At 41.7% G+C, this 23,838-nt stretch overlaps 1 protein-coding gene across 1 annotated transcript in view; it reads left to right on the top strand.

Annotated features, from left to right (window-relative positions):
• Positions 1–23,838, top strand: part of TLN2 (talin 2) — a 128,091-nt gene that overhangs the window by 68,117 nt on the left and 36,136 nt on the right. The window contains exons 28-44 of the mRNA XM_026052863.1: positions 356–469; positions 1,810–1,923; positions 2,474–2,608; positions 3,532–3,660; positions 4,303–4,405; positions 6,891–7,099; positions 7,965–8,084; positions 9,019–9,216; positions 10,905–11,044; positions 13,273–13,366; positions 16,636–16,725; positions 17,763–17,885; positions 18,421–18,564; positions 18,752–18,913; positions 20,014–20,154; positions 20,317–20,498; positions 21,569–21,701. Of these exons, the coding sequence (XP_025908648.1) occupies positions 356–469; positions 1,810–1,923; positions 2,474–2,608; positions 3,532–3,660; positions 4,303–4,405; positions 6,891–7,099; positions 7,965–8,084; positions 9,019–9,216; positions 10,905–11,044; positions 13,273–13,366; positions 16,636–16,725; positions 17,763–17,885; positions 18,421–18,564; positions 18,752–18,913; positions 20,014–20,154; positions 20,317–20,498; positions 21,569–21,701 (2,331 nt within the window). The remainder of the gene's footprint in view (positions 1–355; positions 470–1,809; positions 1,924–2,473; positions 2,609–3,531; positions 3,661–4,302; positions 4,406–6,890; positions 7,100–7,964; positions 8,085–9,018; positions 9,217–10,904; positions 11,045–13,272; positions 13,367–16,635; positions 16,726–17,762; positions 17,886–18,420; positions 18,565–18,751; positions 18,914–20,013; positions 20,155–20,316; positions 20,499–21,568; positions 21,702–23,838) is intronic.

A 23,838-nucleotide genomic window follows, 5' to 3' on the forward strand; every position in this document is an offset into this window, starting at 1 on the left:
TTCTGGTCTCCTTTTGAAGGAGATAAGTCATTAGAGATCTCTGCTTTCCCAAACTGAGATCTTTCGGTAATATTGCCAAACCATAATATTAAGGATGAATAGCTTAGACTCTTTGTGGTTCCCAATGTTGTTTTCCCTGTGTTATTATTAAGGTCGAGATGGGTAACTTTATTCAGCTTGTAAAAGTATTTTTCATTTTCATCTTGAATAGCAGTGACCCTGAGTTTCTTCAAGACAAATTAATACAGTTAAAAAAATTAGTTATTAATTTTAATGTTACCTAAATAATCTATTTCTTTCTCTGAATTCATTGGACTTTTTATTAGCAAGTGTTCTGTCTTTTCCTCTCTCCCAGATTGCAGCCAAGCAAGCAGCAGCTGCTGCCACTCAGACAATCGCAGCTTCTCAGAATGCAGCCATTTCCAATAAGAATGCTGCAGCCCACCAGCAACTTGTGCAGAGCTGCAAGGTAAATACATCACAGCCCACTGGCAAATAGCTTGGGAACCAACTTTATGGGAAACCTGAAGATTCCCTTCTGTAATCTGTATCATTTGATCTCMAGGGAGATTTAAAAGCTATTGGTCAGTATGTATCCTGTAAAACATTTATTGTTTTATCCACAATTTCCACATATTACTCACTGGGGAGGTTTGAAAAGCTAAGCTATTGAGTATGTGCCTGTTTCAAATGCCCTTGCTAACCCCTTTACTAGAAGGGGGTGGCAGACGTACTTATCTTTGCATTTACATGCAGAATACCARCTGATTTACCTGAGGCAAGGCCTGCAGGCAAAAGCTGTGCTGCAAATCAGTGCACACTGCTGTAGATGGAAGCTAAGGTGGAAGCACTGGGCGGGTGGAGGCAGTTGCACAGGAACTGGTTCAGTGGCAAGAACACAGGGCCAGCAGGTCAGTGCACAGCTTTGGCCAGCAGTTATCGGGACCAGCCCTGTGATTGTCAGAAGTGCCTGTTGCATGATTTGTGCAGTCAAATGGCACCGGAGGCTGTTGTGGAATAAATACCTAAATGTTCCACAAAAAGCATGCAATAGCAATAGGTTTTTTGTCTTGCTGGTGTTCCTAAGAAATTTTGGAAAAAAAAATTGTACCTCAAGTGTGTCTCAGCACTGTGTTCTAGGCAGCTCATATTATAGCATGAATAATAATAATAAAGCTTATTTGCTGTATTGATTATAGATCATTATGATTTGACATGGATGCTGATTTATTAGACAATAGAGAAAGTGCAGTAAACGTGTAATTTAGGGAAGGTGGGGGAAGATGGCTGATTTGCCTAATGAGTTAAGTGTTACTGTCAAGTCTCGTGAGCTGGMGTTGGGGCAGCTTCAGAATCACCTTTTCACGACAGGCGTTCCTGCACGTTGTAGGCATACTGTAAACTTCCTATTGTTAGAGGTCAAGGAGAAGCAGGCTGAGGTACTGAGTATAAAAGACAATATTTTTCTGAAAGCTAAACACTCCCTTGAAAATCTAAGCTGCTTATAGTTCCACTGCTGGCTTTGCAATCACTGAAAATACTTTATGCCAACATAATTTTATGGAAGAATCTTGACTGTCATAGTTTTTAAACTAATGGATACCATGAATGAAGATTTCTAAGCAACAGCGGAAAGCCTCTCAAAATCCACTCGTATTATTTCGTTTCCATGCAGCCCTAAACAAATTCAGCGCAGGCACAAGGGTATTGTAGCTGTGAGTACTCTGGGTTGGTTTGGAGGAAGGTGGGGGCTTTCCTTTGGGGCCTGGGGGATGTTTAGCTGCTAAAGGCTTCCTTCGTTTCCTACAGCATGTTGCAGATCACATTCCTCAGCTGGTGCAGGGGGTAAGAGGAAGTCAAGCTCAGGCAGAAGACCTCAGTGCCCAGCTAGCCCTGATAAATTCCAGCCAGAACTTCCTTCAGGTGAGATTAATCATTCGCTGTAGTAGATTCCCTTGGAGCAAAAGGCATTTTATGGATGCTGTATGTTTTTGTTTATGGTAAATTAGCAGAGAGCTGTTGAGAACTGCTTAAATAAGTTCTTTAGCTGCGGCTGGCAATTACTAAYGAAAATTTAGTTTCTCAGGTCAAATGGCTAAAGTATGTTGAAGCAGTGGAGAGTAAAACATAACAAAATAGTGAATATAAGTAACAAGGGAACTGAAGGATATGAAAATCAACCATCATGTCAGTGGCATTTCTCTTTTGGGGAAAATGCACCTTTCAAGTAGTAAAGCACAAATAGTTTTTGCTCTGGAGGACATGGGAGTATCATGACAGGCTGCTGCAAGGGGATGAGCAGAGTGGGARCAAGGAGGTGTGTGGTTAATGGGCATTACAGGTATAGAGGCCTCCTGGTGGTTGGGTGAATGGAGAAGACAGACATTTTCTGTTTGRTTATTCCTGCAATCCTAAGCCTCATTTAAAGAGTAAGATGTTAAAACCTGAATTGTTTCTTTCCCTTTTTGAACAGCCTGGAAGTAAAATGGTGGCATCTGCTAAAGCTGCTGTCCCCACAGTGACTGATCAAGCAGCAGCAATGCAGCTAAGTCAGTGTGCGAAGAATCTTGCCACCAGCTTAGCTGAGCTACGAACTGCCTCCCAAAAGGTAGGTAACCAGTTCCAATCAGGTAGAGCRCCTTGGCCAAGCTCATGGCCATGGCTTGGTCCACTCGTATCTTTCCTCAAGGAGACGGTCATGCTTGGGCAGTGTTTGTTGCTCAGTATCTCTGTGCTTAGTTTCCTCTGAGTTCCAAGTGGATTCTGTTTTTATAATTGAAAGGGAGAAAGAAGTGGCAAGAAACCTGAAAATCTTATGCTCTTTGCTGTGTCTGAAGGGAGACATGCACTAAGCAGCCCTTCAAAGCTGTTATATCTGAAGGCAGAGATGGGGAAAGGAGGTTTACCTCCTGTACATGCTCAAGAGAACCCGTCTCTCTACTGCAGTCCGAGGAGTGACAGCAGACTGTAGAGCTGTTCCAGTTCTCAGGGAAGTAGTTGTGTTAGACACGACAAGTCTAAAACTTGTGTAGCATTAAAAGAAGGGACAAAAGGTTCTGACAAATCTCTTTCCTGGTGCACGCTGAGAACCAAACCCAGGATTTGGGCATATGTTAGCACACCTGAGCTAACTTTTAATGCATCTACTGCTGTTTGTGTGGCTGCCTCATCACAGGCCCATGAGCAGTTTCTCCATTAGACCTAGGCTGGTTTTCAAAGATGAAATCCAGTCTGCAGTAGTTGTACATTCTCTGTACCTGAATAGAGTCATATAGGAAGGTTCAGGTACAGAAGCTGAGTACAGCTCGTTCCCTGGTGGCTCTTAACAATGTGCTAATCTGCTCACAAGCTAAGAAGATTGTGTGGAAATTTGTCATCTATGATGGGTAGCACTTCAGGTGCTCCTGAAGTCATGAGACCCACCGTCRTGTTAGACGATGTTTGGCACATCCTATCTGAAGCATTTACCATTTTTGRTAGTAGAAAAGGCTTGCAGATGGTAACTGTTCTGTTGATCTGGTTTCTGCATAGGCTCATGAAGCGTGTGGCCCCATGGAGATTGATTCTGCTTTGAACACAGTCCAGACACTGAAGAGTGAACTGCAAGATGCAAAGATGGCAGCTGTGGATGGCCAGTTAAAACCTCTTCCAGGAGAAACGGTGATTGATAAAGAACAGTTTCATTAAAAGCAAACACAAAACCCTATAATGCTGGGTGTTTAARAAAAAAAAATATTTCAGGCAATACCAGTCAGGAGGCCTTGACTAATAGTCGTTTTGACAGAATTTTGCACTGATTCGGTTGTGAACAGAATATATTAGCATTATATCAATTAGAGCATATTTTATAGCAAGAACATGTAAGACAGCAGGAGCTCCTTCCGTATTGCACAAACTAAAACTTGGTCTCCTGTTCCAAAGTGTCTTTCCTTTTCAACTAGGAAATTATTATGACAAAGGGAACTGTAAACTTTATGTTAAGCTTAAATAGYGAAATTTTTAATTTGACCAAAACCACCATCTCTCCTCATGTTTGGGAAAGGTTTTTTGCTGCTAATTTTAAAATACAGTTAAGGGAGGAGGGTTTGTTTTGTTTTTCCACACAAGCAGATAAATGATTTTATTTCAGCCAGGATGTGGAAGGCATGTTAATGGGTTTCAGAGAACTGGGGTGGGTGTGGGTGTGTTTTTCAGTAGCTGAAGTGGAATCTTGTTTGGGGGAAAGTAGGGAATTTTTTCATACACTTAAAGTGTTTTGTACTTGAGCATAAACACAGAATTTTGTCCTTTCCATTTTTATAGCTCGAGAAATGTGCTCAGGACCTGGGAAGTACATCCAAAGCTGTTGGCTCGTCAATGGCCCAGTTGTTAACTTGTGCTGCTCAAGGCAACGAGCACTACACAGGTACTGTTCTATTCCCAATGTCTGAGAAATATCTGCTTTGCATAATCTATTTATTAGCAGGTTTTCTTGCCCTGGGCTACTTAAGCCATGGAATTGCTTTCTTCCTGATTTTTATGCAGATAGTGTATTTTGCAAGTTGCTAAAAATTGCTAATGTAAAGTGTTGCAGTCTGCTGTATGTGTATAATCAGAATGGATTGAGACATCTGTTGTTTTTGAAAATGTACACCATCAAAACTCTCTGTGAAGGACAGAATTAAAATGTAATGCAATTTAAAGGTCAGTGCTGCTGAAAATGTTGCTGTGTTCTCTTAGAAGGTTAAACTGGTCCTTGGGACATGCTTACTGCTTGTGTTTTAAAACACTCAGGATGCTTTGGTGATGTGAAACATTTTTAGATGGTACAACACAGCTAGTCTGTCTGACTCTATCATACTTGCATAGTTTAGGTTAAAGCCCACAGGGAATGTGTCCTTGTCCTTTTTTAGGAGTTGCCTCGGTTTCCATACCTGTGTCTTTTTAGCAGCAGAAAAGACCTGATTATGAAAATGCTTCTTATGGGGAGGCAGAGGGTTTGTGCTTGGCTTGTAAAACGTTCCATCTCCTTTTTGTAGGAAGCAGAAGCAGTGCTGATGCTGCATGAGGAATTTCTTAATATTACTGATGAAACACATGACGGCAATCATTTCATTAGAAATAATTGCATCAGGGCTATATAACTTACAGTTGCTTTCACTTGAAGCAGGTGCAATTGGATTAAGATGGCCCCTATTTCTTTCATGAAGTTATGCAGAAGCTAGCACTGGATACCTGGGGAAGGGATGCAGATACTTGTGGCTGAATTTAGTAGTTCTCTTAACATCAAGCTACAAGAGCTGTTCAATCAGGAAATCTTAAGCAATAACAAGTTGTTACTCAGCTGCAGAATACTCCTTTTTAGTACTCGGGTGACTATTTTCTATCTTATCTTGGTAAACAAGAACTATTTTGTGCTCAGGCAAGCCCTCAGTGTTTGTAGGTGGTATGTCCCATTCCGCTGTTTCTCAGTGATAAAATCTTTACGGTTTAACTTTGCTGCTTCATTCCCTTTTTCTGCAACTGCCTTTTAAAATTGCTCTTCATTTTGTGCCGTAAATGATTGTAGAGGATATAAACAGCACTTAATTGAAAGCAAAACAATTAGACTTTTTTCCTACTCTAGAGCTATTATAAACTAAAAAGTAAGTCAAGCTTARAAGATGGCTACTAATGCAGTAAATAAAGGGAAAAGAACATGAAGGTACTGTTCCTGAAATTTTACTTGAATGGAGATTACAGAGMGCTCATGTTGGTTTGTTAAACACAAAGGCTGTTATTGAGCAACCTGGTGCTATACTGTTGCTGTCCGGCCTCCCTTTGCTTTGGCTTGTAGTGTCACTTGTCAATTCATACTATCTGAACATTTTTTTTAAGTGCAGAAAGCTTAGAAGATAATGAAAAGCAAACAGCTTACCAGTTAAAATGCTACCTGACCTGAGAACTCTAATTTGTTTTTGGTTGCACTGACTTTGCTTTTTAAATATTTGTAAGAGGGATATGGGAACATTCTAGTAATTTTTACCACYTCTAAATGTGGATAACCAAGAGGAYTCRTACAGTCAACGAACCTTTCTGATAGTTCTGTTTTGCTAGGAATAGCATGATTTCAACATTATTGTCACCTAAAAAATGTGACCTGCTTTAAAGCAATATCTAATAGAATAGACTGTCTACAGTTTTATTGGCTTATAAGTAATCTTCTGTTGAGATGTTTTATATTGRTTTTCATCAAGGTCTAAATTAAATTTCAAAAAAGGCATCATGCATCCATTGCTCTTATGATCAGAGGCTGTAGCTCTGGAGCTGATGAAGATCGTGTAATGTCGGTGGACAGACCACAGGAATGCATTCATGACTCATCTCTGGCTTCATTCATTCATTTTCATTTGCTTCTACTCAGAATGAAGTTGGGGTATATGGAGCTGACTGAAGATCTATTTTTTTTAAGTTACTTGAACTTGAGCTACAAGTTAGTACATAGATTTTTTTCATTTTTTATTTTTTTTTCAAGATCCCTGTCACCTTTTCAGAAGTGGCAGAGGTGCTGTGGCTCTAAAGTCACATACGTGGTTTGTGGAAACTACCACCTGCACCCATAGCTTACAATATAACTTCCTCATATACTTTTTTAAACTTTATTCTTTCCTCTTGCTTCACTATACGACCTATTTGGTCATTTAGAACTGCCCTGGAATGTTCTCTTTATATTTACATTACGGCTTCACTACAGGCATTTCCCTGGCTAAATGATACTATGAATTTCAAACATGTTCACATTGAGTGATGTATTAAACTGCATTTGAAATGTTATTCTGAGATGGGCTCATTACCTGCAAACTCAGCTCTCATGAAAGGGAAGGATGATGTTTCTGGGGATGCTAACAGCCTTTGGTGAAATGCACACRCAGGGGTTGCTGCCAGAGAAACCGCTCAGGCTCTGAAGACTTTGGCCCAGGCAGCACGGGGGGTTGCAGCGTCTACCACAGACCCGGTGGCAGCCCACGCGATGTTGGACTCGGCGCGAGACGTCATGGAGGGCTCTGCCATGCTCATCCAGGAGGCCAAGCAGGCGCTGGCCGCGCCAGGGGAYGCAGACAGTCAGCAGAGATTAGCACAGGTGAGTTGTGGTACAAGGTGCTTGCCTGGGTTGTGGAAGGCCCCCTGAGATTGCTTGGGGCAAAAGCACTGAATTGGAGAAAAACAGAAAATACAGGTGAGTATCACAGGTGTAGAGTATCATAGGTTGTTGTCTCTTTCCAATGAGTCTCAGGTGGTAACATGGTGCTTATGCCAAATAATGCAGCTGGTGCTGAAAGGCATCCTTCTATCTTAGCAAAAAAAAGAGCTTATATGAAGACACAATTTATTAGTGCTTTCACTCTGCAAAATATTTGTAAAGTGGACGTCTAGACTGCAAAATAGAGCTGTTGAACTTCTGGACTGCAAAACAGAGCTGTTAAACTCAATGTTACTAAATGACGTATTCAAAGTGTGAGCTGCAACTCATCAGCTTTTCTACACAGATGGCACCAGTGCCTATTAAAAAAACAGTAAGACCTTTTGTTTTGTTTTTAACTTGCTTGAAGAGCTCTGTATTTTAAGTAAATTGTCAGGAGGAGAGTGATTTTTAAATAAAAGGGTCAGGACCTGGAGAAAAGCTGCATGCAAAGGTTTTCTCTAGTTCATATATGGTTAATTTTTAGGGCTTGGCTGCTTAGGGGCATTTCCTTAGCTSCAATACTAGAACCTTTTTCCCGTGTTCCAGTAGCAGTGAGAAAGCGGCCCGGCCAAGACTAARCTATCAAATGGGTAACATGACTCATGACAACTGCAGGACTAGAGGTGAGCGAACCAGGGAAGACCCAAGACTTAAAAATGGCCTCATTAGTCAGAATTCCAAAGTGCCCAGCTATAGRTTGTACCTTTAGATCAGTGACCACTTCGACCATTCTCAGTCTGGTTATATTTTACTTGTGTTGTAGGTAGCAAAAGCAGTGTCTCACTCGTTAAATAACTGCGTGAATTGTCTGCCGGGGCAAAAGGATGTGGACGTGGCTTTGAAGAGTATTGGAGAATCCAGCAAGAAACTCCTTGTTGATTCGGTGAGATCTCTTTTAATGTACAAATCATTTGAGAAAAAGTAAAATCAAGTCTGTCAATTATTCAATAGCAAATGTACTTTAAGTTTACTTTGTGTAAGTTTTGTATAAAAGCCATATCTCAGGCTCAAATACTATTCTCATTCATGGGGAGGTCTGCTGCATATTTTTGTGACTGAGGAAGGCAATATCTAAGTTGTCTTAGACCACCATTAGTTTGTCTTTAGGAAATGCCAGCTGTGACACAATTCCACCATGAAAATGATTGCTCTCTGAGAAATTGTTGTTTCAGTTAAGGGAATATTAGAGTAGTTCAGAAAGATGCATCTGTAGTAATTTTGTAAAAAATATAGAATGTTATGTCTCTGTTTCACTGCATCAGTGTCACAAAACCCTGTTATGCACTGGTAATTTGCCTGGAAAGTTTTGTGTTTTGCACAACATAATCTTCACCTACAAGCGGCTCTGCTATTCTGCAAATGAAGGAGGAATTTTCTTTTTACATGTTTGTGGAATGTGTTTAGTCAAATCAGGTAAGGACAGCATTTGTAATCATAGGAGGACTGCTTGTGTGATTCTGAAGAGCATGAATGATGACTTGGAGAACAAGATATTTTTTTCTTCAATGCCCATCACTTCGGCTTTCATAGCTGAACCATAAAATAACTGTCACCTTGTCTGTCCCTTGAAAACTTCCTCTCTGAAATCAAAGTATCAGCTGGCTCCTGAAGTCGTACGTTTCTCTCCCTGCTTCCAGCAGGGCTAAGCTCAGGGTTGTAGAGGTTTCTGGTTGARCACTATCGCTAGCAGTGCCGATGCAGTGCTCTGTTCTAGCTTGTCTGTGAAGCTCTCATTGCTGTATTGCATTAGTGCTCTTGAGCTGCATTGAGCTTTCCAGTCATGAAGCCCTTAAAATGCAGTTCCTGTTCTCTCCCAGCTACCACCAAGTTCCAAGTCTTTCCAAGAAGCTCAGAGTGAACTGAACCAGGCAGCAGCAGATCTGAACCAGTCGGCGGGAGAAGTTGTCCATGCTACGCGGGGCCAAAGCGGAGAATTGGCTGCAGCCTCTGGAAAATTCAGTGATGATTTTGATGAATTCCTTGATGCTGGTATTGAAATGGCTGGCCAAGCTCAAGTAAGTTTTTTTTTCTKTGTTTATTGTGCTAATTGGTACAAGGCCTGTCTTGGGAGTATGGTACAACGTGTTAGGCTGCAAGTCTGCCCAGAAATGATGGATAATGGATGACCATTTCCAACATCCCTGACTTGACTCTCTGGAATAAAGAGAAATCACCTCGCTATTTGCATTTAAAATGACATACTGGTGTTTCTTCCTGGTCTCCCTCAGAAATGTAGCTTTATAYGCCTATTTAGTTTTTTATCTTGAAGGTGCTTCTATCTTCTATCATCTCAGTTAGCTGTAGATGTACTGAGTTACAGTGTTGCTCTTCTGGAGGTGATTTCACATAGCAAAGGACAGCATATATAATCCAAGGTGAGCTAGGAGGACTTTTAGGGGAAAAAAAAATCTGCAAATTGCCTGTTTTGCACTGCTTAGTAAGGACTTGCAAACTTCACAGTGATTGCCAAAAGAAATAGTAGCCAGCAGCTCTAAGATAYGTGCCAGGTCTTAGAAGTTGGTTACAGAGTGTCTCTATAAAGCAAATGCTTTGTAGGCAGAACAGAGARGTCAGGCAATGACTGCTGATTCCACCAGATCTTTCAGGCTCAAATCCATGAAGTGAAGTAGGCAACAGACATCAGCTGATTCTCTGAAGTTATAGAAGACTTAAAGAACTGGCTCTCTCCTTAGCCATAGGCCTTAGTCTTAGMACTTGGTTTATGAGGTTACTGCATGAAGACAAAGATGGTGGAACTGTAAATAGCTACTTGAAGTGAGATTTTTGCTGATGACCTTGTGGTCCTTAAGAATTTGTGTATCCTGCTCACACAGTGGATTAAACATCTCCATTATGAATGGCTGAGCTTTGGGCAGAGGGTGCTTGCTGTCTGTGTCCAGAACAGAAGCAACGTTGGGTGTTTTGGATGGCCCGATGATTACGCAGAATGCAGCAGAGGGAAAGAGGTAGAGAGATAGAGATGAAATAGAGATAAAAGCCTATTCATGTCAGCTGACTAAAATGCAGTGCCTTTACATAAGAACCTGAACAGATGGTTAAAAGGAACTGCCTCTCTTTTACAGGTCATTGAGAGAAGAATTTAGTCTCAGCTAGCTGCTTGCCATGATCATGCAGTGCTCTCCTGTGATTGTGCRTGGATGAGATTCTCTATTGCAAGCAGTGGCTTAAAAATGACAAGTAATAGCAGGTCCAAGTTAATGCTTATCAGAGCCAGGTTATAGGAAGTCTTTTTCATGGAATAAAGGAGTTTCATGAGAGATTGTTCACTGCAAGTGATCTGTTAGATACAAGAGTGTTTGTGGGTTATCCAGAGATGCTGGAATACAGACATTACACACTGAATAACGTGGCCCAGTTGTGCCAGGCAGAGCCACATGAGGGTCTGGACAACAAGAGCATTGTTCAGCAAGTAGTTAAATTTTCCCCTTGCTCCTTTGTGAATACCACTATTGTTAGAAATCAAGCTATTTGTTATACTGGTTTCTGTCTCTGCTGTGTGAATGGAGCTAGAGGCACCTGTCTGGGTGAGCGGCAGCTTTGGCCCGTTCCCTTCAGGAATGTGCAGAACCAACAGCTTCAGGTGGATAAACAAACTGGCTTTCCAATTGCAGCTCATGAAATTCTAGCACGCTCCCTTTATTGCAAACTCTGCAGTTAATGTTATGTTGCTGTGGCTTTCCAGACTAAAGAGGACCAGATACAAGTGATAGGAAACCTCAAGAACATCTCCATGGCTTCCAGCAAGCTGCTACTGGCTGCCAAGTCTCTCTCTGTTGACCCTGGAGCTCCTAATGCCAAGAATCTATTAGCAGCAGCTGCAAGGTAAAGATGTGTTGCTTACTTTAGGGTTTCTTAAGATGTTTGCTTTGCAAATTACCACTGCAATATTTATAATGTATTTATGTGTTCTTTTGATACTGCCAGTTAAATGTGTGGTTGGAACCGGTACTACTTTTAAATTAAATTAGGTCCCAGGCAAGTTGCTTATTTTTGCAGTAGCTTCCTATCTGGCTTGATTTACTACACTCTGTGGAAATAACCATCAGATGAAGATTTGCTGTGGTTTGTTGAACCAAACATGGGACGGAAGGGACGGCTTCTGATTCTTCTTTAACCTAGTACTTTGGCTACTTTTTTTCCCCATATGTGTTCTGATAATGTGCTAGATAATTCTAAGTGTTTCAATCCCAAACACAGAAGGAAATTGAGTAGTTTTCTTGTATATGTTGTTCAGCAGGTCTGAAGAGCTTGGCAAGGCTCTGCCCTGACCCACTGGGTCCGGGTCACGTATTTTTATATTATTTCCGGGGAAAATTTTAAAAAGCTGCRCAGCTTCCTTTGTTTCTCACACATAAGCTGGTTTATTTTGTCATTTTTCCTAATTTTTCCGTGGAGTTTTGATTAATCTCATCTCTTTTCTTGCTTCCCTCTTCACTCCAGTTTTAATTGAGGGTCTTACCCATTTCAAAAGTCCTACCCACTTCTAGAGCAGTTTTTGCTGACCTCTCAAAATCTGCAGTACAGATTCAAGTTTTGTTGTTTGAGGAAAACAAATGTGGTTTTTGGCATCCTAGCAGTCCCTTCTCACTTCTGGGAAGGATATTTTGGGGCCACTTTCTGTGTTCTAATGCTCCTGAATGTTGAGGAAAAAAGAAATGCACATCAGGTTAATTCAGGTGCCTGCTGAACAGTAATATTCACGAGGCTGGTTTGTSTTTTCTACAGAGCTGACAACTCAAGCTGATTATCAGTTATTTTCATCATTAATATCCTCTGAGGCAGCTTGCATTGTCTGCCTTTGGTAAAAATCAACAGAGAACAAGATAATTTTGCATTAAGTTTCTCTGGAAGTTGGCAGGAGAACTAGATTTTGCCATCTGTTAATAAGCATAAATGCTATGATTTTTTTCTAATGCATAGAAATCACCATGAGGTTTGAGAGATTCAGAATCCATCCCGTGCATTGGTGGCATGTTGGTGAAGCCACATGTGCTATGGAAAAGCATAGCTATGCCTTAGTGCTTTTGCCAGGCTATTGCAGCTCCAAATTTGATTCACTGCGAAGCAAGTAAAATGCACTAGGACTCTTCAAAGTGCTGGTGGGCTCCTTGCAAGTGATGGCTAAAGTCATCAGAAGATGGTCCACAGGCTCACGCAAAGATGGACCTGCTGCCCAGAGGCAAGAAAAATGGCCTTAGACCAAAACAGCAAAGTCATCTTCCATACTTAGCTTTTATTTGACATTAAGTAACAGGTTTCAGAATGTCTTGAGCAAGGTATTTCATACACAAAAAAGTTTGGGGTTTGGTTTGCTTTTTGTTGTTTTTAAACCAGGAATCTGGTGTTGCGTTGGTCTTTGATTCTGTGTATATGGCAACTTTGCAATGCTAGTTTTTTTTTGTTATTCAGGGTATAGAAGGGAAATGATAAATGAGAAACTATCCCATAGACTTTCTGAGCCTTTGCCCCAATACTACCTAAACTATTGGTAATATAAAAGCCCTCTGGATATGTGAGATATGTCAGACAATGCACAACGCTTCAGCACAGCACCTCAGGAAGAGTTATAATAATCCTCTACTTTCAGGCACTCAGGATATAAAAGACACCAAAACAAATAATCATTATCTTCTCTGCTGCTAGTTGATAAATTATTCAGTATATCAGACCAGAAGAAAATTAATTTTCTTGTTGTCATAAATACCATTTTAGCCAATAAGTTACATCACTGAGGTAGACAAATCTTGCTCTCAGATTAAGCTTGTTTGTTACATACTAAGTAGTAATATTTTAACACTGAGAAATTAGATTTTCAGGGGTAGATCATTATCAAACACTGCAGGAAGGGTTAGGTTTTCTTTTGTGTTTTTCCTGTAATGCTTATGAAGGAGGAGATCTTTAGGCCAACTATTATGGATGTTATACTCTGATCACTGAATAGAAAAGCAGAATATCAGAGCTTGAAAACTTTTTTTCAGTGTACAGGTCGTGAGGTAAAGCTGAAATAAAATAAACTAACTTGAAAAATGCCTTTCTTTTACTCTCCTCAGAGCTGTGACTGAGAGTATCAACCAGCTCATCACCCTGTGCACCCAGCAGGCGCCCGGGCAGAAGGAATGTGACAACGCGCTCCGGGAACTGGAGGTACTTTTGTTTCAAAAGCCATAGTGAATTAAAACAGACCAAAGATTGGCTTTCACCCCTCTGTTTGCATTGTCTCATTAGTTGTTGTCATTGTCTTCCTACTTAGTATCTGTTCAGAAGTTTTTTTTCTTGCACACAAGTTAGGCATAAAGGATCCCTGAAAATCTTGTGGTTTTGGCTGCAAGATGTTGCACTGCCCTGTCCTCATCTCCTGTTCTCTTCAAAAGATATTATTCACACTTACTGTCAATTAAAAAAGAAGTGAGAAGGGATGGACATTCCAGGACTAGCAATTCACTGGGGGATGCTCCAGTGTCTTGACTGATCTTATGCTTATAGCAGCTGGTCAGTGCCCTCTGACTCCACTAGTGTTTATCACATTTTATCCTGGCACTCCTGTGTTTTTCTCATTTCATTTTTTGTTCCATATTTGTTTTGTAACAGCCACACTAACGTGGAGCAGCTGTCAGTGCAGTATCTGCAAGTTGAGACCTGGCTCGTGAGCAGCGAGCCTCTGTGGCTGGTTAAGCAGAGGGGCAGCAGGTCCTGCTGTGCTTCTGAGGTTTTGCATCAGTCAAACTACTGCTCAGCATAATAGGAAGTAGCATCGTTAAGTTAAACTCAGTACTTGTCATTTACTCTCAGATCTAAACTTCAGAGTGACTTGCATACTTGCTTTGCTATGAATGCAGTCTTGTCCCCTAATACTGCCAGGAAAGTGTTCTCTTAGAAAAACAGCTGTTTGGGTCTTATAATTAGAGTCAGTGTTACCTGTCACAATGGAGTGAGTGTGAAGGGGCAGATATTGCAGAAGGAAGGATAAGGTCCCTCATGAGTCGTGGCACAGCTCTCTGTGTGTATGTTTAATACTGACTGTTGCTTTAAAATGTTGAGGACTTTCTAGCTGCCTTTTTCCCATCTTAGTTTCTTCATGCCAAAATGAACCTGCCACATAGCTTTGTATGCTGGCAGTTCTGGTTGAAACCAAGTTTCTTGGGTGATTTTATTAGAAATGCCAGGTTGCCCTCTGGTCGGGGGGCCCTTGTTGGCAGTTTCCTCCTCCTTGAGCTAATGGGGTTGCACTGAGTGGCCAGCAAGGTCAGCCCCAGTGGCAGCTCTCAGTGAAGTCGCAGCTGCGCTCGGCCCTGTTGTCGACACTGACTGCAAGAGCCTGGTTGTGGGGCAGGGTTTTGCCCCCCTGCAAGGTGCATTTCTGCTCACTCGGTGAATGTATATTGTGCGCGAGGGAAAGGGAAAACATGTCCAGGTTGCAGCATCCTCAAGGCTTTGCTGTCATGTTTGGCAAATGTCTTTAGTAAATAATCAAGTTAAGTGTCAAATAGAAAATCAAATCTTTTTATGCGTTTTATGTTGACAAGAAGCATCTAGATGCCTTTTTTCTGGTAGAAGAGATGAGAGGTAGAGCTGTCAAAATGAATTTGATATGGAGACTTGGTAGTTTCAGATATTCTACTATGTCTGAGGGACAGGCGATTTGGAACTGGCATGCTGTGATGGAGACTAGAGGTTAAATCCAGTTWTGTGCCTTTAATTCAGGAGAAAAGTGTAATTAATTTTCCTTGAAAATCAAGGCAGTGGAAAGGAGTGACACTTGTATTAGATTTCAATCCTTTGTGCAACATAGAATCTATGTTCTAGTAGTTAGCTGTTCTGAAGTTGGTCTCTTTTCAAATATTCTTATATTCTCTTTCATATACTTCAAATATTTCTTAGAGTATTTTCCAAAATATTGGCTTGTTAGTGTTTCCATAAGTACTGGTGCAGCACTAGGTTGTTAGGTGAACATGGTGACACCTGGACAAGAACATTTGTGCTGACAGGGGCAGATGTAGCCTTTTCTCCTTCTCTCTTGCACTCAACCTGACCTGTTTAAGTAGCATTAAAAGAACTTTGAAGCAGTTTGGTTCTGCCCTGTGGTATGGAAAGGGTAGCAAGGGCATTTCAGCACATTCCAGGATAATTTGGGCTTTTTGTAACATGAGTCCAACTCTCCAACCCTGAGAGGAGTTGAGCTCTGGTTGAGCTGTGCCTAGGAGCTTTGTTGGGCTGCTGTGGCCTTGCCTGGGGACTCTGGAAAGGTGCTTTGATTTGAGAGGACCTTCGTGTCTGGTCCCCAGGGAGTCCGGGGACCTCCTGTGTGGCCCAGGGAGCTACACTTTCCCCAACCATCAGCAGAAAGAAGTAACCATGGAGCAGCAGCTGTACTGCAACGGGCAGGGTCAYGCTGGGCTGGCCTGTCTTCTCCTGTGCCCTTTCCCTGCACTTGGAGGGCTTCAGTCTCCAGCGTAGTGCAAATGTTGCTGGGAGAGCCCTTCTTTTACAAGCTGTTACATAAGGTTGAAGCACTGAAGAGCTGTTGCAAATTCTGGAAGCTGAGAAACAGATGGGAACCAACTGGACACTGTTCACTAGATATGACCTCTTCCTCACATCTCCTTGTTCTTACAGTATCTTATTTGCTGGAAAACTCAAAGGTAAAATCTCTTCCCCCTGATATTTGGTGAGGTTTATTCTTCTGTGTGTGGAAAAAGTCTTTTTGGATTTTCTTTAAGCATGGAAGAAATAATCTCCTCTGTTCTGCAGCTTTCTGCAAATCTTTTTATCTAAATGCCAGAATTCTTCTCTGCAATTATATGACCTAGTTTTTACTTTATTTCGAGGGATCTGATTCACTTCACCTCAGAAAAAGGCATTAAATTTGTACCTTTACCTTTTTGGCAGAAGGAGCAGTGTAAATGGGTTTTGCTGACAGCAAGGAGAGGCAGACAGATGRAGTACCTGAGTTCACCTTGGTAGTTCTTCACGTCTCTAGACAGCACTCAACAAAAGGGGCCATTTTTTTTCTATCACTTCTGCCTCTATTTATAATGTTTTAATTCTGGTTGCAAGCATGTTTTAGGCTATTCAGAACTGACACAAAATCAGGTTTCTTGTGTCAGCCACTCTAGGTCACTTGACAAACAGTGTAAACCATGTTAGCTTAGACATTGGTGAAAAACGTTTTCCAGCAGGTTTATAGCACACAAATGAATTAGTTACTGGAGTCCAGTTGATGCAGCTGTAGCATTTCATCCATAGCACCTTGTTCTCTGTGTCTGCTCTAAGGGACTGGCTCATTTGCTTGCTGAGAGATGTTCATTTGTAGGAAAGACTTCACTGTTGTCATCAAGGCATTTGTGACTGCATGTGTAATTTGATCAGTTCTGTATTTTAGGCTCTGTTAATAATTGAGGCATTTTTTTCCCCAGACAGTTAAAGGAATGCTGGACAACCCCAATGAACCWGTGAGCGACCTCTCGTATTTTGATTGTATTGAGGGCGTAATGGAAAACTCCAAGGTAATTTCCTTTCCCTGCTCCTGTACCATCTTTGAGCTRTAGTTCAAAGATGAACTGGGTTTTCATTGTTTGGAGTTTGCAGTAACTCAGCCCAACATGGATCTCTACTGGATCTCTCCCAGTTTGTTTGCCTGGGAGGGTGTTTTGTCTTGGTAACATGCACGTACTTTCTGGTAGAGCTTTCCCTCATCACGCAGTATGTCCTACTATCATGATATGTTTTGACTGCAGCCATGTTAGAAATGCCTGACGTGTAGATGGGAGCCTTGGCAATGAAATATCATTGCGTTCTCTGTGAAACAGCTTGCAGAAAGGCTGAGCAGTCCAGATATTTCAGCACACTAGCAGATTTCTGTGAAATATGTTATGCTATTTTTAAGCAGTGCCATACATCTTTCATTGAAGCTTTGCTTTTGGTTTCCTTATTACTCAGTGTGTTGGAGTTGTCTCAAATTCTTCCTTTCCTTCTCTAATACAAAAAGAATGCTTAGTGGTTGAGRATGTGCCTGTCATCTTGTTTTGGCGCTGTACTGCAGTCAGGCTTCTTTTTTTGAAGAAAGAAAAGAGCATTCAGTGAGAATATGCTTTAAAATTTAACAGGATTTCTAGTTTTCAGATGGTTCCAGCAAACTAGATGCAACTTATATTTTACTGAGTTTCACTGAGTTTGGGGGCAAAGCAGAGATCCAGGATGTGTTGAAAGTTTTCAGTGCTCTGCAGATAAGCAGTATGCCTGATTTTTGCATAACAGAAGTACTCATGAGTACTTTCTCTATCCTTGTGTTTGAGCTGTGATTGTACTTATGCTTGGGGTTTCAATGCAGTTTTGATCTGTGTGCCTCATCCTTAACTCTACACAGAGCAATCTGCCTGGTTTAGTAAGCGTCACTTGGCTGAAATTTCTGGAAGCCGAGTTGAATAAGGTTTGTGGAGCGGAACTAGCTCTAGAGCTGGAAATCACTTGTCCTTGACCTACAGAAAAGCATATTGAAAAGCATATTGTGCAATTTGCTTTTGTGTSTGTGTTACTTTCTGAGGTTCTTGGAGAATCTATGGCTGGCATTTCCCAGAATGCCAAGACTGGGGATCTCTTAGTCTTTGGTGAATGCGTTGGAGTTGCATCAAAAGCTCTTTGTGGTCTTACAGAGGCAGCAGCTCAGGTAAGCTACTGAAATCTATAAAGTAAGTATATATATCAAGTTCAAGTATATATGTTTATCCTAAAACTTGTGTTGTAATAATAATTAAATGCATGAGGAGTGTGGGAAGGAGGCTTTTGGGTTTTTTAGATATAAAACAGAGTAATGAAGAGAAGTAATATTGGTTTGCTACTTAAGTTTGACCAAATACCCCCCTTCTGACTAAGGCTAATCCAGTAACTAAATAACTGATGGTGGTTATCAGCAAAGCTCTTTCCAGGCTATCTTAGTAGAAACTAACTTTTCTGGGGATATCAGCTGCCTAAAGAAACAGTGGGCAATTCTGTTTCAACTAATTAGATTTCATAACTTTAACTACTATCATGATTGTTCTCAGAGGGTACTRGGGATTTACTGTCAAAATATTTTAATAGTACTTTTCAGTATGACTTCTTGATAATCTTTGACCATATGCAATGATATATGGCCAGCTTAGCCAAGAGTTGAGGTGGATGTAACACTTCCTAATATTTTTTCTTCCTTTCTCTGTTTCTAGGCTGCTTACTTGGTTGGCATTTCAGATCCCAACAGCCAGGCTGGTCAGCAGGGCCTTGTTGACCCAATCCAATTTGCCAGAGCTAATCAAGCCATCCAGATGGCCTGCCAGAATTTGGTGGATCCAGCGAGCAGCCCATCACAGGTAATTCCAGAGGGTTGCAGCAAGGCCTTTGCTCTTAGGGGAGCTTCATGTTGGTGAACCAAGCAAAGGGAGACTAGGTTTGAAACTGTTCCATGGCCTTAAACTGAGATTTTCCTCAGCCAGGCTATAGTAACTCTCCTGTCCCCTCTGACTGTTGAATGCCTCTTTGTACCCTCTGTGTTTACAGGTGTTATCAGCTGCCACAATCGTGGCCAAACATACCTCTGCGTTGTGCAATGCCTGCCGCATTGCTTCGTCCAAGACGGCGAATCCTGTTGCCAAGAGACATTTCGTGCAGTCGGCCAAGGAGGTTGCAAACAGTACCGCCAACCTGGTAAAAACCATCAAGGTACACGTGCCGCCCAGCTGTGCTCTGCTCTCCTCCTTTTTTTTTTTTTTCTTTCTTCCTGTCGAGACTGAATCAGAGTGGTTAGCAGTGTCTTTTTACCCATTGCGGAATGAGTTTAAAAACCAACCAAATAATATTTTCCATTTCAGACCTTCAAAAACAGTCAGTGGTGTAACTGTCCCCGCTCAGAATGGGTGTAGTCAAAATGGAAAGAATCAGGCCGTGTTACTATTAGGAGAGGCAGCCAGCCCATGGAGTGTAAGGTGGTGTTGTGCCAATATAGCCTGAGGAGCCTGCAATTGAAGGCTCCGTGATGGTGCTTCTCCATGCAGAAATGGCCACTTTATCATCAGTGGTTTGACTGTTCAGTATTGAGAGTTTGTGGAGCTATTTCTGACAGGTCTACCATACTTAGCAGTAATAATACTCAGACCAGAAGTGGCTTTGAATTGCTACTGCTTAAAATATTCTTTTTAGTGGTCATCTTTTATTTTCCAGATACCTGCCTGCGTCCTGGTAGGAGAAGATTTTTCTCTTGCAAGCAATAATGCTACTTTCAAAGGCACACAGGACTAGTAAATCTGAATCCCTCTTCAAGTCATTAGCTGATCTGTCACTAACATTCTTTTAAAATAGCTATGCTATTTGGACAGGAAAGATCTGTTTTGATGCTATACAGAAGGTCCTTCCTATTGCAGTCTTTCCAATGAGATTATGGAAGAGATTAGCTCACTTGTGTGAAAATGAGACTAGAAAGTTAACGGTCTGACTTACAAAGCTAAGCCTTCAAGAAGGAATCAATTTGCCAGCCCCTTGAGCCCTTGGAGTGTGAAGTATTGAGGCATGATTTATGAGAGTTATCAGAGTCCAATTATTTTAAATGTTTATTTAGTCTTGTGTAACAGGGCAGCTGTTTTACGTTTGAGGTCAATAATCATCTGAGTGAAGAAATATGCAGTTAAGTAAGGAAATGCTTTGGTGCATCTGGAGCAACTTTCCAGTCTCCAATGTTACAAATGTAGAGCACTTTAAAAGTTTAAAGAATTTCTTCAGTTTTGCAAAGCAGCCTCTGCAGAGCTTAACTCTGACTTCCTTTCCAGGCCCTGGATGGTGACTTCTCCGAAGATAACCGCAACAAGTGCAGGATTGCTACTGCCCCTTTGATCGAGGCTGTGGAAAATCTGACAGCGTTTGCTTCAAATCCAGAATTTGTCAGTATACCTGCACAGATCAGTACTGAGGTGGGCAGGTGTTRTCCTTCCACCCTCAAAATTGAAATTGCGTGTGTGTGCACCTGTGTGTAAAATGGCCTGAAATATTTGTTAGGATTTAGTAGTCCCATAATTTGGAGTGTATTTATGAAACTGAGTTTGAAACTCCCTGTCTTCCTCTATTCGTTGCAGGGATCACGAGCCCAGGAGCCAATTCTAGTTTCTGCTAAAACCATGTTGGAGAGTTCATCCTTATTAATCAAAACTGCTCGTTCTCTGGCTATCAATCCGAAAGACCCTCCCACATGGTCTGTGCTAGCCGGCCATTCCCACACGGTCTCCGATTCCATCAAGAGTCTCATCACCTCCATCAGGTAAGCTCCTGTAGCTCCATGTTTAAGTTGCAATAGTTCAACAGCTGAATCAATAAAAGGAAAAGAAATAATAGTGCCGTGTTGCCCATACTGCTGTGTTGGTTTTTTATTTGCTTTCCCAACTGATGGAAATTATTTATGTTCTGTGCACCAGGTCTCACCAGTTACTGTTTAATCACAATCAAGGACTGTGCTGCTCTGCGGTGTAGGGCTGTTTTTGATTGTATTCTGTTCTCCTTCTCTAGTCCCATGCTTTTTGTTTCTGTTTAAAGCTWAACTTAAACTTACCACCATCTGGAATGTAGGGGACAGTAATTTTAGGTCAGATAACATATAAACTAACTTTACTACCTTATTCTTTACAAATACTTTTCTCTGTTTAGTTGAAAGAATCSTGTTGCAAAACGTGAATATTTCTTAAGACCACACTGTGTGTCTCCTTGAAATTTTTTTTGTTGCTTATTCAACTGCCTAATATAAATCAACTCAATGTTACGAAAACAATGCCCTGAAAGCTGTTAGAGTTCCTTTAGCTTTGATAGTGATTATCAAAGCAACTGCATGTCAGGACCAATYATCCAAAAACTAATTCTCTTAGAAGATACCGGCGACTGAGGGTAAAATAAAATACCAAAGGATTTGTCTTCTGAGATGCTCTGTTGCACAGTGCAGGATAATCTTTTTTCTTGTTGTCTCTGTTGCTCTTTTATTCTGACCTTCTTTATGTGKCTGATGCCTAGACTATCCTGAGGAGGTTGGGATGGGTCGAGTCTTTTTGTTGTTTGCTTCTTTGTTTTCATGTAAGACAGTTAACTTGACTGCATAATCCATGGGGGCAGCTGATATTTTCTTCACTCCCTTTTCCCCCAAGCCTGGCACTGATTTTTGTGGAAGGTTTGGAGGACTCCGTGTGCATCAAACCCCTGCAGTACCACAGCACTAGTGCTGCCTCCTGCACGTGGGTCACGTTGTGTCAGCTGGGGAGCTGTGCTTGGGCGCAGCCTTGGCCAGGGCTGATTCCTGCCGGAACGCTGGAATTGCCCCCTCTGGAATTGCCCCTTGTCTTGCAGGGACAAGGCGCCGGGCCAGCGGGAGTGCGACCACTCCATCGACGGCATCAACAGATGCATCCGGGACATCGAGCAGGCGTCGCTGGCGGCCGTGAGCCAGAGCCTGGCCACCAGGGACGACATCTCCCTCGAGGTAAGGGCCAAGGCCCCGCAGAGGCGAATCCTGCCGGTCCGGGGCACAAAGAGGCTCCGTGACAACCTCCCAGGTAGGACCACGTGTGTGGCAGAGTCCCTTGCTTTGGGAAACGTGCTGGTGGGAGGCTTTCTCCAGTTGCTTCTGTGCAACCAGGGCAGGCTGTAGGTGGGAGGCTGTCCTGGGAAGGAGGCAGCTGGGAGCTGAAAATGTTTAAACTCCAGTTGTGTCTTGGCTTTTGCAAAGTGAGAAGTGGAGCTTCCTGCAAACAGAGAGGAGAGGAAAAAAAATGATTCTCAGGTGCAGGAGAGAGTAAGTAACAAGAAAACCCCAACAGAGTAGGAGAGATGGTTTTCTTAACCATTTATGCAAAGATTTAATGTCGTAGCTTCTCAGAGCAGGCCTAATGACACTACTTTAAAATTGGTTTTATTTCATTAGGGGGAAAAATTGTTCTTTAATTTATTGTGGTAATTTAGAAAGCAGAAATTGTAAAGCAGAAAGAGCAAAGCAAARAAATCCATAAGCACTAAATATATTCATGAGTGAAAAGCTACTGTAGTTACTTGTAGCATGTACTGAGCATTTTAATAAATGATAGTTCTAAAGAGAAAATTTTCTTAAAATATTAATAAACGCTAGTCTTTCTTCCTTGTACATGAAGAAGCTACAGTCATCAGGAGAAAATGATCTCTAATTACCCGCAGGGAAGCTGGCATAAAACTCCTTCCTTCTTTTTTGCCTTTTCATTTTTCCAGTACTTTATGTAAATATTTCAGTATTTTTTCCTAGCGGAAAGAGGCAGTTGAAGCCACCTCATACCATTAAATACATATTTGGTGATTTGTTAGGGGGATTTGGCTTTTAAATTGTCCAAGTTCTGGTTACTATTCCAAAGAGGTCAAATGTCTCTTTCCGTGTTAACACAGAACCTAAGAGGGTTATGGGGAATGTGGTCCTCAAAGATTACAGAATCACCTGCCAAATACAGTGATGGTATTTTTACATTCCAAGCACCACCTCCCTGTTGCTCTGCTTGCCTTTTCTCACACGACTGACAGATGTTTCATGTTTGCCTGGCTTAGATTTGCAGTGCTGCCCAGGAATCGGGATGGGTTTCCAGTTAATCTGTTACTTGAAGTMTGGTGATTTAATTTCAATGCCTTTTTTAATTATATTTTTTGTTCAATAAATGAGCTCTTGAGTTCTTGTTGATGTCTGTTCATAGGAAAATTAGTGCCACCCCCTGCCTGGTGGTGACTTAGGCTAATTCTGTGCCTTTTCAGCCTTCCTCTGTTGGAGTAAGGGCCATTAGGGCAGAGGGCCTGTGAGCAGCGAGCAACTGGCGGCCAGATTGTGTTTGGTATTCAGTGTTTTATTGTTCTGCTGCTTCTTGAAATCACATCCATATTTATGTACTCCAGTGGTTTATTTGGACCGTAATGCTGCGTATTAGAAACATATCAGAAGAAATGAAACGGTGCAAAATAAGTTCCACAGAAAATGTTTAATGCATGTAGGGCTTTGCTATTTCAATCATTTAATTCTGGATGGAGGGCTGATCTGCAACAAGCACTATTTAAGATACTTTGTAAAGCAAGATAGAAATACAACCAAGTGCTAGAATTACCCTCATCCTTCTGTCCCTCAGACAGTGTTGAGGATGTCAGGCCTTGACTCTTGCACTCAGATGCATATTTTTCCTTTYCCTTTTATATTAATGACTTTCTGCTGCAGGATTTGCAGCGCACAGCAGAGTTTCCACTCCGGTGCTGTGTTTGCTTTGGAAATGCTTGTTTGGGTTTTAACTGGAGCTCCTGTGGTTTTTCTGACCAGCACAGGGCAAGAATAGAAGCGGAGGGTTTGGTTTGTTGGGAGGGGGCAGGCACGTGGCTATGAGGAAGGGTCCCTGTTCCRGCATTGCCACTCTGGGCTCAAGTGGTAGGGGGCTGTCGCGGTCCCCTTTCTCCCTTTCTGACTTGCCTTATACATTTAAGGTGCTGCCAGCCTCTGTTAGGGCTCCTATGGCTGAAATAGGGTGCATGGGAAGAGAACAGGCTTGTAAATTCAGTAGCTTGCATTTCTGCATCATCCTATAGTGTGGTTCATTTGGTCTGAGGGCAACTTTTTGGTTTGA

Source organism: Nothoprocta perdicaria, unplaced genomic scaffold (assembly GCF_003342845.1).
Source record: "Nothoprocta perdicaria isolate Ctin4 unplaced genomic scaffold, notPer1 scaffold_113, whole genome shotgun sequence".
Taxonomy (NCBI): Eukaryota; Metazoa; Chordata; class Aves; order Tinamiformes; family Tinamidae; genus Nothoprocta; species Nothoprocta perdicaria.